At 51.1% G+C, this 15,119-nt stretch overlaps 1 protein-coding gene and 1 long non-coding RNA gene across 2 annotated transcripts in view; both read right to left on the reverse strand.

Moving 5' to 3' along the window:
- Positions 1 to 1,054: 1,054 nt before the first annotated feature.
- LOC135237637 (uncharacterized) lies at positions 1,055 to 2,837 on the reverse strand. The gene is made up of 2 exons (XR_010324881.1): positions 1,990 to 2,837; positions 1,055 to 1,897 (listed from the first exon to the last, which is right to left on the reverse strand). It is a non-coding gene; the product is annotated as an uncharacterized LOC135237637 (long non-coding RNA).
- A 1,436-nt stretch (positions 2,838 to 4,273) lies between these two features.
- Positions 4,274 to 15,119, reverse strand: part of gramd1a (GRAM domain containing 1A) — a 30,953-nt gene continuing 20,107 nt past the window's right edge. The window contains exons 13-20 of the mRNA XM_064304943.1: positions 14,139 to 14,281; positions 13,078 to 13,181; positions 11,915 to 12,136; positions 11,392 to 11,470; positions 9,947 to 9,964; positions 9,202 to 9,294; positions 8,630 to 8,750; positions 4,274 to 7,276 (exon numbers count right to left, since the gene is read on the reverse strand). Of these exons, the coding sequence (XP_064161013.1) occupies positions 7,172 to 7,276; positions 8,630 to 8,750; positions 9,202 to 9,294; positions 9,947 to 9,964; positions 11,392 to 11,470; positions 11,915 to 12,136; positions 13,078 to 13,181; positions 14,139 to 14,281 (885 nt within the window). The 3' untranslated portion in view covers positions 4,274 to 7,171. The remainder of the gene's footprint in view (positions 7,277 to 8,629; positions 8,751 to 9,201; positions 9,295 to 9,946; positions 9,965 to 11,391; positions 11,471 to 11,914; positions 12,137 to 13,077; positions 13,182 to 14,138; positions 14,282 to 15,119) is intronic.

The raw sequence follows: 15,119 nt of genomic DNA on the forward strand, positions 1-15,119 counted from the left end.
ATTGTAAATGTTTTCCTTCAGGGTTTAGAGATACAACCTAACCCGATACATGGTGCATGCGTTTTGTGTGTAATCAAAGAACACATTCAGCTCTGTCTCTTAAAATACATAACTTCTGGACGACCGTTAAATGAATGGAGTATTAAAAACAAACCTCGATGTGGGATTCCTCTCACATTAGCAGAAATGTTTGGGAAACAAAATTAATAGAAGGAAATGTTCACTTGTGCTTCTTGAACCCCTAATTCTCCCAAATTAGCAGTGCTGAAAGAACCGTACATGGCCCATATGATTTAGTAGCCATACGAGAAAAAACCCCAACGAAACACTGCTTCTGACGTGTGCGAGTCAGAAAAAGTCCCAAATCCATGATTTTCCATATGCAAAATGGTGGCCTCAGAGATGACTTGCGTGGTTGACAAAGCACTGTGACATGAAACTGTATCCCTGCTGACTTTCACTGTGTCTGTGAAAAACACAAACGCCCGTATTCATGAAAGCCAACAGGACTGAAAGGTTGCACTTAAGGGTGGAAAATTCAAAGAGTTTAATTTCCTCCCTTAAGTCTGGCTTAAAGTCCTCTTTAGAGTCTGGTTTAGAGCGATTCATGTACTCAACCAGTAAAGCAAGAGGAAGTTATGGTTTAGGATGTTGACAATACAGAAGAGTCCTCTGTGTTCCTCCGTCTTTGGCATAATATAGTGTGACTTAAGAACCTAAGATCCTGTTTTTTTGGGGGGAGGGGTGAGTGGGGGGGTAAGGGTACTTCTATCCCCTCAAGCCCATGGGTCTAGCAAATAAAAAACATGACCAATGGGGACTTCAGTGTAGAAGCCAAATTAATAGAGAAACCCACAATTGCTGCATGTTATACTCTACTTAACAGGCATTAGGATGATGGCGGTTGTAATTCATTGTAATCTGAATGCATTAAATATGCATTCCACATCCCATTAGATAAATGCGTAAATATATAATTGATGCTGTAGGAAATACTCGAAATAGCACAATCACTTAATACGCAACCTCACAGCTGTACTGTTTATGGCAGTAGTTCATTGTTATTTATTTGGCCGTGTAATTAGCCTCCTGAACAAGTGTTAAACATTAGCAAGGCATACCACCTGTCACGAAAGGTGCAGCAAGGACTGGAAGCAGCTGAATCTCGAGACACAGAAATAAGCTTATTTTGCCGCACAATCCGCGCCATTCCTGGTCGGTAAATCTTTCGTATCTGGTAGAGGAGGTCTCGGAAACGCAGGGGCGGCCGCACGCCCACCCCACGGCTCTGTACGTTCGTGAACATCGCCTGGGTTTCCAAGCAACCGCTGTGCCCGAGTTCCGTTCTGTGCCGTTGTCACAAAGGCGAAATCGGCGGTACTGTCGCCAGGTTTAGGGGGGCTCTAGTCGGGTTCGTCTGCGTCTCGTGGCTCCGCTAGCTCGCTTGCTAAAGCCGCACACGATCGGTCTTCCGCCTTTTCGCCTCGGCGCGAGCTTACAGCGCGTGGGCCGTGGTGTGAAAGGGAACAGCTGCTGACATCACGCACTTCCGAAAATGTGTGCTGTCGCAGAGCCCTCCGGCATCCGCTGACTGCGGCCGTGTCCAATCGGGCGCTCCAAATGGGGGATAAAATTGGGCGAAAGAAAAAACGTTTTCAGTGGGTACTGTTCCTCGGTTTAAGCCGATTCTTAAGACAGCGCTTCATGAATACAGGTTACTGGTTTAATTAGCATGTGTGTGTGTGTGTGTGTGTGTTCGACGCCAGTGTTCTACGCCCAGAAATATTAGGCTATGCAATTTTTTTGCAAACCAAAGGAAATCGGTTAACCGTTCCATCACTGATATGAGATTAACCAACGAAAGTACACTTGTGTGACTTAAGCAACCGTTGGTAACCTTCTTCATTTGGCAATGCAGCAGATTTGTCTGAAATGTTGCACTTGACCCTCAAAATCCAACTGTCAGTTTTCCAATTTCCCCATTAGTACGCCCCCCCCCCCAGAGTAGGGCCTACACTTGCCCCCAAGAAGTCCAGTTCATACCTTCCATCTCGTTAGAATGCCAACGCTGATAACACCTGCAGGCATCGGCATTCCCGTTCGTTACTGTGCTTTCGAAAGCTACTCGCAGGCAGCACTGTTCCCCGACACCGTGTGAACTTCCTCCGGCTTACACCCAGAGAGACAGCATTTCACTGCCTGACAAACTGGGGGGGGCGGGTCACCTTCAGTAGCATGACACTGCCAAACTGACAATGTTGTCTAATTTTTAAAGGCGGGGGTGGGGGTGGTGGGGGTATTCTTAGAATATTTTTTAAAAGGACTGGGGTACAGTTACACTGCCCAGCAGAACAGAAAGCGTGAGACAGAGAGAGATGGGCGGGGGGGGGGGGGGGGGCACAAGACAAACGTTTTACGCATATCGAAGCGGTACGGTACGTTTCGGTCAACAGCGTTTAGAGATGCCAACCGAGGTGTCGATGGCACTCTGGTAGGTGGCAGGTCACCACCCTCTCCACTGCCCATTTTGTGTCAGCCAGCGAGAACAGTGTTAACTGCAGGAATAGGTCACTTTGGCCTGTTATCTCTGCTCCTGTGCGAATTAACGCATTCAAAGTGGCATCCTTTAATTGAATATTGGCTCTGTAGCATATCAGATATCTCTGTCCAATGCCACCACTTATGGAAATGTGTGCTTTTTAATTGTCTTTACTGAACTAAAACAGTCAATCCTGCATCAAAACAGACACATACTTTCTGCTGTGAAGGAATGAAGAGTTTCAGTGTTGATCAAACACAAGTCCACCAAGCAACCTTACAATGCAAGTAATGCACTCAAATCAAACCCCCCCCCCCCCCCCCCCACTATTTGGGACAGGATTCATTTTTGCACTTGATATGTAGATGTGGAAATGTTGCTTGCCAAAAAAAATAATTGAAAAAATTGTAGAAATTCTAAAACATAATAAATAAATAAATTACAATGACGTGTGCTTGGTATTTTTCATGATGCTCGAGTTTGGTTTGTCTGATCCTTCTTTTACTGCCACATATCTTTACCAGACATGATTAATCGATTATGGAAATAAGCATGACGTTTGGGGCTGTGGAATCTCTAAATAAAGACATATGGAGTTGATGCTGGCAGAGACTGGTCGATACTTAGCTTTTCTAAAAAGGAGAGCAGACATTCTGTCCTCCTTTCATGCATTTTTTTTTTTTTTTTAGAGAAAGAGGCCTACAGACAAAGATGGGGTTACAGTACACAAAGTGCCACAGCAGGGATTCGAACCCTTGGCTGCACTACAGACAGCACCACATGCTCTCTCTCCCTGAGGGGCGGGGGTGGGGGCTTTCTGGCTGTAGTAACAGTATCTACCAATCACTGCTGGCCATTTTCCCCACTCGCGCTTACAAAATGTCCTCCGATTGGTGGAGCTAATCCGTGGGCTCGTTCTGTGAGAACGGCGACGATGCTGAAGGCCCACCTGTGACTCACCGCCCCCCCGACTCCGCCCAGGAAGCCTGCCGGGTCTGGCAGCCCCGGAGCCCGGACGCACGGGCGCTGCCCAGCGACACGTCGGCTCTGCGTCACGTGGGACGGGCCGACGGGAACCCTGGAGCACGGGCCACAGCACGAGCACCGCTGAGCAAGGCGCCGGAGGGCGCCCACACCCCAGGAGTAAACACCGCCATCTTTACCCGAGACCGTTTCTTTTCCTTAATCCGTTGTGCTGAATACAAACTTGGTGCCCAACGTGTGTGGCGGAACACGTCCAATTTCCCGCCCTAATCTGGAATGTCCAACGAGCCGTTTGTGGCCGTGCTCGTGCGCGATCGCTATGGCGATCTGGCCGATCCACTGAGCAGCGGTATGCACTGGCCACCATTTTTCTTGTTATAATTTTTTTTTTTTTTTTTTTTTTACACACTGTATATTTATTCACCTGGGTTACGTGAGCAGTTTGGTCGTTTGTGGAGCTCCTCTCGGCCGTGTCAAAATATCCACCAATCACTGTTCCCTTTGTTCTGATGGCTGTTACCAACATGCTCTGTGATTGGTGCATATAGTCCTTGTGTTTGGCTGATAATGCAACACCGGTCTTATGTCCGTTTCTACAGTGCCTTCGTCAATCTTCTGCTACCTCGCTTAGAACCGTCGAAACGCCACACTGCATCCCAGAATTATATTACAGAAAAAGAAAACATTTCCACACCAGAGGCACAGACACACACACACACACGCAGAAGAAAAACAGTCACGCGAACGTCGTTCTGTTGCATATTTTAGACTTAATTCTTCACACAGTATCTTGAACAACCAGACCTTTACAGTACAGTACGTTTGCCCCGTTCCTCCCTCCCTCCCCAAAATAAATATGGCTTTGATCACTTGCGTGCGGGGCCACGCCCAGCAAGGCCCCCCACACACACTCACACGCATGATCCTCAGGGCACAGGAGAGGGGGAGGGGCCGATGAAAGAGTGACAGAAAAGAGAAGGATGACCAGAGAGAGAGAGAGAACGAGAGCAGGAGTGGTGTGTGTGTGTGCGCGTGCGTGCGTATGTGCATTAGTGTATGTATGTGTGTGTGTGTGTGTGTGTGTGTGTGTGTGTGTGTGTGTGTATATGTATGAGTGAATGAGTAAGTGAATGATAAAGACAAAAGACAGTAAATAAAAGTTAACAGAGAATGTTATGAGGCTAAAAATACAATAAAAAAAAGTTTGAAAATGTGAATACAGACCAAACAAACTGAACACAATACTGCCAATTTCCCTTTTCTTCATCCGGGCCTTAAAAAAAAAAAAAAGTTTCGGTTGGTCCTTAAAGTCCAGCCCAGTGAACTGAGAGACGAACTGAATCTGTGATTCTGTCTGGTCGAGTCCACAGGAACCCCGATCATGTTCAAGTCGAGTCCATTAATACAATCGTTAATGATCGCACCGGTTCAATCTGGACCGCACCGGTTCAATCTGGACCGCACCGGTTCAATCTGGACCGCAGCGGTTCAATCTGGATCACACTGGTTCAATCTGGATCACACCGGTTCAATCTGGACCGCACCGGTTCAATCTGGATCACACTGGTTCAATCTGGACCGCAGCGGTTCAATCTGGATCACACTGGTTCAATCTGGACCGCGGCGGTTCAGTCTGGACCGCACCGGTTCAATCTGGACCGCAGCGGTTCAGTCTGGATCACGATGGTGCAGGGTGGCACAGAAAGGGTCCGGAAACGAGGTCTCGTGCCCCTCGGAACCAAACGCACGTGGAGCTTTTTGGGCCGGTGCGGACCAAAGGCTCAGGCAGACGAACAACACAAACAAGACCAACGATAATAACAAAATGGCGGGGGGGAGGTGGGGGGGCAGTGGGGCGGGGGTCTCATTCCAGCACACTCACGTCTCGCACCACAACAGGTACACTTCTCAACTTCCTCTTCTTTCTACACACAAACTGTTTTTTTTAATTACACAAAAATTCTATTATCATTATTGCTAGAATCGTTGTAACATGTCTACCGTTCTGCTCCCCTTCCTTGGTCCATGCGTGAAAAAAGAACACAGAACATAAGAGAGGACTCTGGACTAAGAGCGAGACCGAGGAGAAACCCCCCCAGTCTGATAATAAATACTGTCACGGCTGAACGTGCACACACACACACGCACACGCACACACACACACACACACACACACACACACACTCGGCCTCGCCAAACGTCGACCCGTCACTCACACTGGAGCCGGACAACCGAAAGAGAAAGCAAAAAAAAACTGAAGGAGTGTGTTGGCTTTTCCTTGCAGAAAAGTCTTGTGAAATGATTCTTTTTTTCCCCCCGTCGGGGGAGGGGCCGAGCGGACGCACTTCCTTCCGGGTCAGACGGGCGGAGTCCGCAGGAGACGAGGGGAAGCGAGGAGGGAAATGACTGGCGGGTCCGTGTCCAGTCTCCCAGAATGCCCCTCTACTTCGGCTCCCTCGTTCGCCGCGCTGCTGAACTTCGGCAGGGCGTGTCCTCGGCGGGTGGCAGTTTGGATCTGACCGTTTAGAGCAGTTCTGAAATGTTTCGGAATGGGAGCAGCAGCTGTCCTTCCCCAAATACTCTCAGGTCACCAGCAGGGGGGGACGTAGAGCAGCGCCTCTGCCCAATCCCCATCAGCGGGAGGGGCGTAGGCCAGCGCCTCTGCCCAATCCCCATCAGCGGGAGGGGCGTAGGCCAGCGCCTCTGCCCAATCCCCATCAGCGGGAGGGGCGTAGGCCAGCGCCTCTGCCCAATCCCCATCAGCGGGAGGGGCGTAGACCAGTATCTTGCCCAATCCCCATCAGTGGGAGGGCGTAGACCAGTGCCTCTGCCCAATTCCCATCAGCGGGAGGGCGTAGGCCAGCGCCTCTGCCCAATCCCCATCAGTGGGCGGGGCATAAAGCAGCTCCTCTGCCCAATCCCCATCAGTGGGAAGGGCATAAAGCAGCACCTCTGCCCAATCCCCATCAGCGGGAGGGGCATAGGCCAGCGCCTCTGCCCAATCCCCATCAGCGGGAGGGGCGTAGACCAGCGCCTCTGCCCAATCCCCATCAGCGGGAGGGGCGTAGGCCAGCGCCTCTGCCCAATCCCCATCAGCGGGAGGGGCATAGGCCAGCGCCTCTGCCCAATCCCCATCAGCGGGAGGGGCGTAGGCCAGCGCCTCTGCCCAATCCCCATCAGTGGGAGGAGCATTAAGCAGCGCCTCTGCCCAATCCCCATCAGTGGGAGGGGCATAAAGCAGCGCCTCTGCCCAATCCCCATCAGCGGGAGGGGCATAAAGCAGCGCCTCTGCCCAATCCCCATGCTGTAAGGACTGGAACGCTGACTGTGGCCCAGAAACGGTTTGGACACCAGGCGGTGGTGGCAGTGGCGCCCGGGGTATTTCTGGTTCGGGGGGGGGGGGGGGGGGTGGGCGGCACTGGTTCGGTCATCTGCAGCAGGGATGGGGGGGTGGGAGTGGTAGGCACAGGTTACAGTCTGAGCTGGACTCCGGGGGGTGAATCACACTGTCCCAGCGTTCCTGTGCGCTCCTCCCTTCCATTATAAGTTCCATTATTACCCACGTCCACTTGACGGGGGCCCTGGGGGTGGGGGGTGGGGTGGCTGAGGGATGAAGGGGGGCTGAGGTGGACGGGGCGGGGTGGGGGGTCAGTGCTGAGTGGGGGTTTCTGCGGGGTCCTCGGAGGGGGGCTCCCGCTGTACCTCTGGAGTGATGATGATCCCTCTGTGGAGCTTCTCTAGGGACTGCTTCATCTGAGAGGGAGAGAGACAGAGAGAGAGAGAGAGAGAGAGAGACAGAGAGAGAGAGAGGGAGAGAGAGAGAGAGAGAGAGAGAGAGAGACAGAGACAGAGAGACAGAGAGAGAGAGAGAGAGATCTGTTCACATTGAGTAAATCTGATTTACTGTGTGTGATACAAATGTGTCAAAAAAGGATTTGATTCATATTATTATTCTTTTTATTTGCCCCCAGAAGTAGATGTGAGAAGGGAGGTGAGTGGGGCAGAAAATGCAGAATGCAGGGCAAATGGGAGGGGGCAGGGCCTCAGTGTTAACATGCAGTGTTCCTGTGAGTAAGGCCCAAATCGAGCAGAAGCTTAACACACTACATTCTCACAGAGGTACTACAGCAGTCTGTCCGCTGCTTAAACAAAGCAGTAAGTCACAGTGCGGCAGTGTGAGGGAAAACTAGCGCGTCCTGGCTTTCAGCGGGAAATCTCAGCGGTAAAACTAGCGTGTCCTGGCTTTCAGCAGGAAGACTCAGCGATAAAACTAGCGCGTCCTGGCTTTCAACAGGAAATCTCAGTGCTAAAACTAGCGCGTGCTGGCTTTCAGCGGGAAATCTCAGTGATAAAACTAGCGTGCTGGGTTTCAGCGGGAAATCTCAGTGATAAAACTAGCGCGTGCTGGCTTTCAGCGGGAAATCTCAGTGATAAAACTAGCGTGCTGGGTTTCAGCGGGAAATCTCAGTGATAAAACTAGCGCAACCTAGATTTCAGCGGGAAATCTCAGTGATAAAACTAGCACGTGCTGGCTTTCAGCGGGAAATCTCAGTGATAAAACTAGCGCAACCTAGATTTCGGCGGGAAATCTCAGTGATAAAACTAGCACGTGCTGGCTTTCAGCGGGAAATCTCAGATATAAAAAGCAATTCAAACCTTGGTTACAATTTCTACACACATTAACAACTCTACCAACTGTGAAATAAATAAACTGCAGTAATTGCAATAATTAATCATTGGATGAGAAATGGTGCACCAGACACGTTAGCATAACTGTAAGACCATGCAAAAAATATGCCCATGTGTGTCCCCTCTAATGCGAAAATGATGCTTCATGAAACCAAAAATATGGTAACGACAGCTCACTACTCTGAACCAGTAGTTTTTGTCAGGCACAGCAAGACCTTGTGATTGGTTCAACCAGTTAGTGATTGACACTTCATTCATTAGCACTGCCACCAGCAATGCAGGGTTGGTCCAGTGATGTCTTGTCTCCCATCACTAGCACTACAAACTTCTCTTCTGTGTTTACTGACGGCCTGCAAGACCGACTCACAGGCTCACTGCTGCCACCTACTGTGCAGGAGCGGGGAGGCAGGGACAGACCTGGTCCAGCAGGGCGACGGAGGACTGCAGTATCTGCTGCCACTTGTTGAGCTGGGCCTGGTGGAACTGCCTCTGCAGCTGCAGGACCTGGGCCCACTCGCCAGCCGTCTGGGGCAGGGGGCTGGGGGAACACAGACGCACAGCGCTGGAGACGCAAGCAGGATACGCCCTGCGCGGACGGGGCCGTGGGCGGAGCCCTCCACCGCCGCCGCTACCACCACCTCGCACGCTTTCAAAGGCCCCGCTCCACTCTCAAATTCAAGGACCCGGCATTTGCAAAAACTCAAAAGCACTGAATTTTATTTTTCTTAATTTCAGGAATGAGGACAGAGGTTGCCAAGTAATAGACAAAGTAGGACGCACGCAATGTACAATGTACTACGGTTATAGAGCAGCTTATGTGGTGAACATTGGGAGTATAGTGTAGTGAACATTGGGAGTATAGTGTAGTGAACATTGGGAGTATAGTGTAGTGAACATTGGGAGTATAGTGTAGTGAACATTGGGAGTATAGTGTAGTGAACATTGGGAGTATAGTGTAGTGAACATGCTCTGTACAGCAGCGCTCCTACCTGTCTGAGAGGGAGTAGGAGTGCCACGTCTCCAGGGTGTGTGCTGCTCGCTCAGAGCCAAGTGTAGAGACAGCATTTACGCTACAGCAACGACTGGAAGGGGCAGGGAGAGGACGGGAGAAGAGTGGGGAAGGAGGAGGGGGGAGGAGAAGGGAGGAAGGGTGAAATGGGAGATATGGAATGAGATATGAGAGAGAGAGTGTATGAGGGAGAGTGTGAGAGAGATAGAGAGGGGGGAGAGAGAGAGGAGGAGGAGGAGAGAGAGGGAGGGAGAGGGGGGTGAAATGCATGAATGGAATGATATATAAGCAGGAATTATGATATATGAGGGATGGAGAAAGGAAAGGGAAAAAGAAGACAAAGAGAAAGGTTTAGATAAAGTGTAAAGATAAAGACTGCTCATTAGTGCTGTTCAGAGCAGCTGCAGTATGAGGCACACAGCTCACTACCCAGTGAAGCTCAGCTCTACCCAACGGCTCATTCAGCTTCAGTTAATTTAACCCAGCAAGTCAAGCCCTCAGCTTCTGCACACACACACACACACACACGTGATGCGCAAGTGTACACGTACGCACGAGTGTACACACACACACACACTCGTGTGTGACGTGCAACTGTACATATACACACACGCACGCACGTACTCGCGCACACACACGCAAGCACGTGTACACACACACACACACGTGATGCGCAAGTGTACACGCACGTACTCGCGCACACGCACGCACGAGTGTACACACACACACAGGAGATACAGTACCTGACACAGATCCTACGGACAGGCGAGAGTTGAGGAAAGAAGGAGACAGAGAGGGAGGAGGAGTCAGAAACCTGAGGATGAGGTTAGTAAGCAGCAGGGGAGCATCAGCCCAGTCTGGCCATAGAGAACACACACAGTGCAGTGAAAGAAGAGAGACAGAGCAAGAACGCTACCCTTTTACAGCACTGTACCGTATAAATACAGCACTGTACTGCATAAATACAGCACTGCCCAGTATAAATACAGCACTGTACAATATAAATACAGCACTGTCCAGTATAAATACAGCACTGTACTGTATAAATACAGCACTGCCCAGTACAAATACAGCACTGTACCGTATAAATACAGCACTGCCCAGCATAAATACAGCACTGCCCAGCATAAATACAGCACTGTACAGTATAAATACAGCACTGTACAGTATAAATACAGCACTGCCCAGTATAAATACAGCACTGTACAGTATAAATACAGCACTGTACAGTATAAATACAGCACTGCCCAGTATAAATACAGCACTGTACAATATAAATACAGCACTGTACGGTATAAATACAGCACTGCCCAGTATAAATACAGCACTGTACAGTATAAATACAGCACTGTACCGTATAAATAGAGCACTGCCCAGTATAAATACAACACTGTACAGTATAAATACAGCACTGCCCCGTATAAATACAACACTGTACAGTATAAATACAGCACTGCCCAGCATAAATACAGCACTGCCCACCATAAATACAGCACTGTACTGTATAAATACAGCACTGTCCAGTATAAATACAGCACTGTACAGTATAAATACAGCACTGCCCAGTATAAATACAACACTGTACAGTATAAATACAGCACTGCCCAGTATAAATACAACACTGTACAATATAAATACAGCACTGCCCAGCATAAATACAGCACTGCCCACCATAAATACAGCACTGTACTGTATAAATACAGCACTGTCCAGTATAAATACAGCACTGTACAGTATAAATACAGCACTGCCCAGTATAAATACAGCACTGTACTGTATAAATACAGCACTGCCCAGTATAAATACAGCACTGTACAGCTTAAATACAGCACTGCCCAGTATAAATACAGCACTGTACAGTATAAATACAGCACTGCCCAGTATAAATACAACACTGTACAGTATAAATACAGCACTGCCCAGTATAAATACAACACTGTACAGTATAAATACAGCACTGCCCAGTATAAATACAGCACTGCCCACTATAAATACAGCACTGTACTGTATAAATACAGCACTGCCCAATTTAAATACAGCACTGTACAGTATAAATACAGCACTGTACAGTATAAATACAGCACTGCACAGTATAAATACAGCACTGCGCTGTATAAATACAGCACTATACTGTATAAGTGGCCTCCCCGTGGCAGACGGCTGGACTCACATGAAGCTGACGATGAGCAGGATGGTGGAGATGCCGCCGCCCCCCCGGGATCGATCTCCCAGCTTCAGGTACTGAGCCCCTGAGCAGCCAAAAGAGAGATGAATGCAGAGATATTTGATTCATATGGTAGCATCATGATTATATTGTTAATGTGAACACAATGTTAGCAAGCTCGATTCATCTGCCTGTAGTTAGCAAGCCCACATCACTGCACAGCTGTTACTAGCTATTAACAGTAGTGTGGCTACAGTACATGACTGGAAATAAATACCAGAGTGCAAACAGTGTGTCCCAACTGTTTTGAAATCCCTGCACACTTGAGCATTAAATGCACACCTGCACACTATATGCAAATTTACGTTCCAAGTCACAATACGTCCCCTAAATGTGTATATACCCACACATACTCAAGACCCTAAAATGTGCCATTCTGCATCTGGCCACTAGAGGTCACTAGAGATATCTGCCTGCAGATGGACCCCCCCCCTCGCTCTCCCGCTTTCGGCTGCGTCCGGGGACTCACCCGCCTCCCTCCTCTCTCTGTCCTCCCCGGGGCCTCCTCCGCCCCGCTCGCCCGCGCCGACCCCTCCCTCCCTCTCTCTCTCTCCCCCCCGCCGGGAGCAGTTGCGTTTGCGTCTGCGCAGGCCGGGCGGGGTCTTGGCTGCGTCGGCTGCGCCCCCCTCTCCCGCCCCCACCACCGACACCTCCGACTGCAGCAGGGTCTCCAGCTTGCACACCTCCATTTCTGAGAGAGAGGGAGGGAGAGAGGGAAAGAGAGAGAGAGAGACAGAGGGGGAGAGAGAGGGACAGAGGGAGAGATAGAGAGTGAGAGAGAGAGGGAGAGGGGGAGAGAAGGACAGAGGGAGAGAGAGAGGGGGAGATAGAGAGTGAGCGAGAGAGGGAGAGGGGGAGACAGAGGGACAAAGGGAGAAAGAGAGCGGGAGAGATAGAGAGTGAGAGAGAGAGGGAGAGGGGGAGAGAGAGAGGGAGAGTGAGAATGTATGTGAGATACAGGAAGAGAGAGTGACAGAGTGTGAGAAAGGGAGGGTAAGTGGTAGAGAGTGTGAGAGAGGGAAAGCGAGGGAGTGTAACAGAGAGGGAGAGGGAGAGAGAGTGTAAGATGGGGAAAGGAGAAAGAAAGGCAGAGGGGGAGGGGTAGAGAAAGAGGAGGACATTACACAAGCAGTAAACAAACGTGTTGTGCCAGACGTTCCCAAAATAAACGGGGGAGGAGGGGGAAAGCAGGGGAGAGAAAGAGGAGAGGAAAGTAAGCGGGGAGGTGATAATCCCTGCGCCCACGCAGAAGGACAGAAAACGGACTCCAGCGGGCCCCGGGGCCCTGGAGACACGAGAGCCGGGGCCGACCAGGCCCCGCAGGGCCACAGGAGAGCCCACAGCTCAGAGAGAACAGAGCCGGGCAGAACCGGACAGAACCAGACAGAACCGGACAGAGCCCACAGCTCAGAGAGAACAGAGCCGGGCAGAACCGGACAGAACCGCACAGGGCCCACAGCCCCGCATGCAGAGAGAACCAGACAGAGCCCACAGCCCCGCATGCAGAGAGAGAAGAGAACCGGACAGAACCGGACAGAGCCCACAGCCCCGCATGCAGAGAGAGAAGAGAACCGGACAGAACCGGTCAGAACCGGACAGAAGCGGACAGCGCACGTGTCCCACGCCGCTCACCCATGTGCCTGTAGTACTCCTCGATGCCGCTCCAGGTGTTCTTCTCTATCAGGGCCTTCACCAGGCTCCACGGCTGCTTCCGGTAGCAGATGTCCGAGGACACCCTGAGGGACGGGAGGGAGAGAGACGGAGGGAGGGGTGGAGGGAGAGACAGAGGAAGGGATGGGGGGAGAGACGGAGGGAGGGGTGGAGGGAGAGATGGAGGGAGGGATGGAGGGAGAGACGGAGGGAGGGTGGAGGAAGGGATGGGGAGAGAGACGGAGGGAGGGATGGGGGAGAGACAGAGGGAGGGATGAGGGGAGAGACGGAGGGAGAGACGGAGTGAGGGATGGGGGAGAGACGGAGGGAGGGATGGGGAGAGACGGAGGGAGAGATGGAGGGAGAGACAGAGTGAGGGATGGGGGGAGAGACGGAGGGAGGGATGGAGGGAGAGACGGAGGGAGGGGTGGAGGGAGAGACGGAGGGAGGGGTGGAGGGAGAGACGGAGTGAGGGATGTGGGGAGAGACAGAGTGAGGGGTGGAGGGAGAGACAGAGGGAGGGGTGGAGGGAGAGACAGAGGGAGGGGTGGAGGGAGAGACAGAGTGAGTGATGCGGGAGAGACAGAGGGAGTGATGGGGGAGAGACAGAGTGAGTGATGGGGGGAGAGACAGAGTGAGAGATGGGGGGAGAGACAGAGTGAGTGATGGGGGGAGAGACAGAGTGAGTGATGGAGGGAGAGACAAAGTGAGGGATGGAGGGAGAGACAGAGTGAGTGATGGGGAGAGACAGGGGGAGAGAGAGAGTGAGTGATGGGGGGAGAGACAGGGGGAGAGACAGAGTGAGTGATGGGGGAGAGACAGAGTGAGTGATGGGGGGAGAGACAGAGGGAGTGATGGGGGAGAGAGAGAGTGAGTGATGGGGGGAGAGACAGAGGGAGTGATGGAGGGAGAGACAGAGGGAGAGACAGAGTGAGTGATGGGGGGAGAGACAGAGGGAGATAAACCAAACAAAGTAACTTCCAGCAGCTAAAAGCTTTGATGAACACGTGGCAGGGTGTTTTTTGGCGGGTGGGCGAGCTCACCTGAGCCGGCTCTTGTGGCGGTTGACGGCGGTGAGGCAGTACCGGTGGACGGTGTAGAAGTAGTCCTGGTACGGGATGCCGGAGGTGATGACCTCAGAGTCCACCACGTAGCACTCGCCCCGTGCGCTGCTCTTGTTTAGGGTCTGAGGAGGACCGAAAATGAGCCCCATTAACCCGCCGCCAGGTAGCGCTCGCCGCTGCCACGGCAACACAAGCGCGCCGCCGCCACCACACGACGGCTAGCGCTGCACTTCCCGCTAAAGAAATGCATAAAAACACCGTCTCTTTCTTTTTTCTTTTTGTATCTCGGCTGTTTTTCTCCCACTTCCACGGCTCTGGAAAGACGACAGGACCGCGATCCACATATTTCCGGCACATATTTCCCCAGACCGAAGCATTTTTAGCGGCGTTCTTGTGCCGTGGGAAAGCTGAGTTTCGTGAATTATCCGCAAGCCGATTTGACCTTCTGCAGCCCCGGCTGTGGCCAGCAGGGGGCCTCGTTGAGGCTCGTAATAGGGGAGAGAGCCAATCACTAACAACAGCGCCAGAAGCTTCAATCAGACCTGGGTCAAATATACATTTAGAATACTTTAACCTGTGAGCGGCCAGTACAATTGGAGGGGGGGAAAAAAAGCAAATATTCAAAAGAACACGTCACTAACCAAAATGAACCATATTTATGAAAGAATTGCCTCCTTAGGGCGGCAGTGTAGCACAGTGAATAAGAAACTGGGCTTGTAACCGAAAGGTCACAGGTTCGATTCCTGGGTAGGACACTGCCGTTGTACCCTTGAGCAAGGTACTTAACCTGCATTGCTTCAGTATATATCCAGCTGTATGAATGGATACAATGTAAAAAATAAAAAGTTGCGCAAGTCGCTCTGGATAAGAGCGTCTGCTAAATGCCTGTAATGAACGCTTTGTCAGTGAAATTACGGGGTTAATTGAGAAAGGTTATTTGACGGCGCGAGCGTGCAAAGT

Source organism: Anguilla rostrata, chromosome 1, assembly GCF_018555375.3.
Source record: "Anguilla rostrata isolate EN2019 chromosome 1, ASM1855537v3, whole genome shotgun sequence".
NCBI classification, from domain to species: domain Eukaryota; kingdom Metazoa; phylum Chordata; class Actinopteri; order Anguilliformes; family Anguillidae; genus Anguilla; species Anguilla rostrata.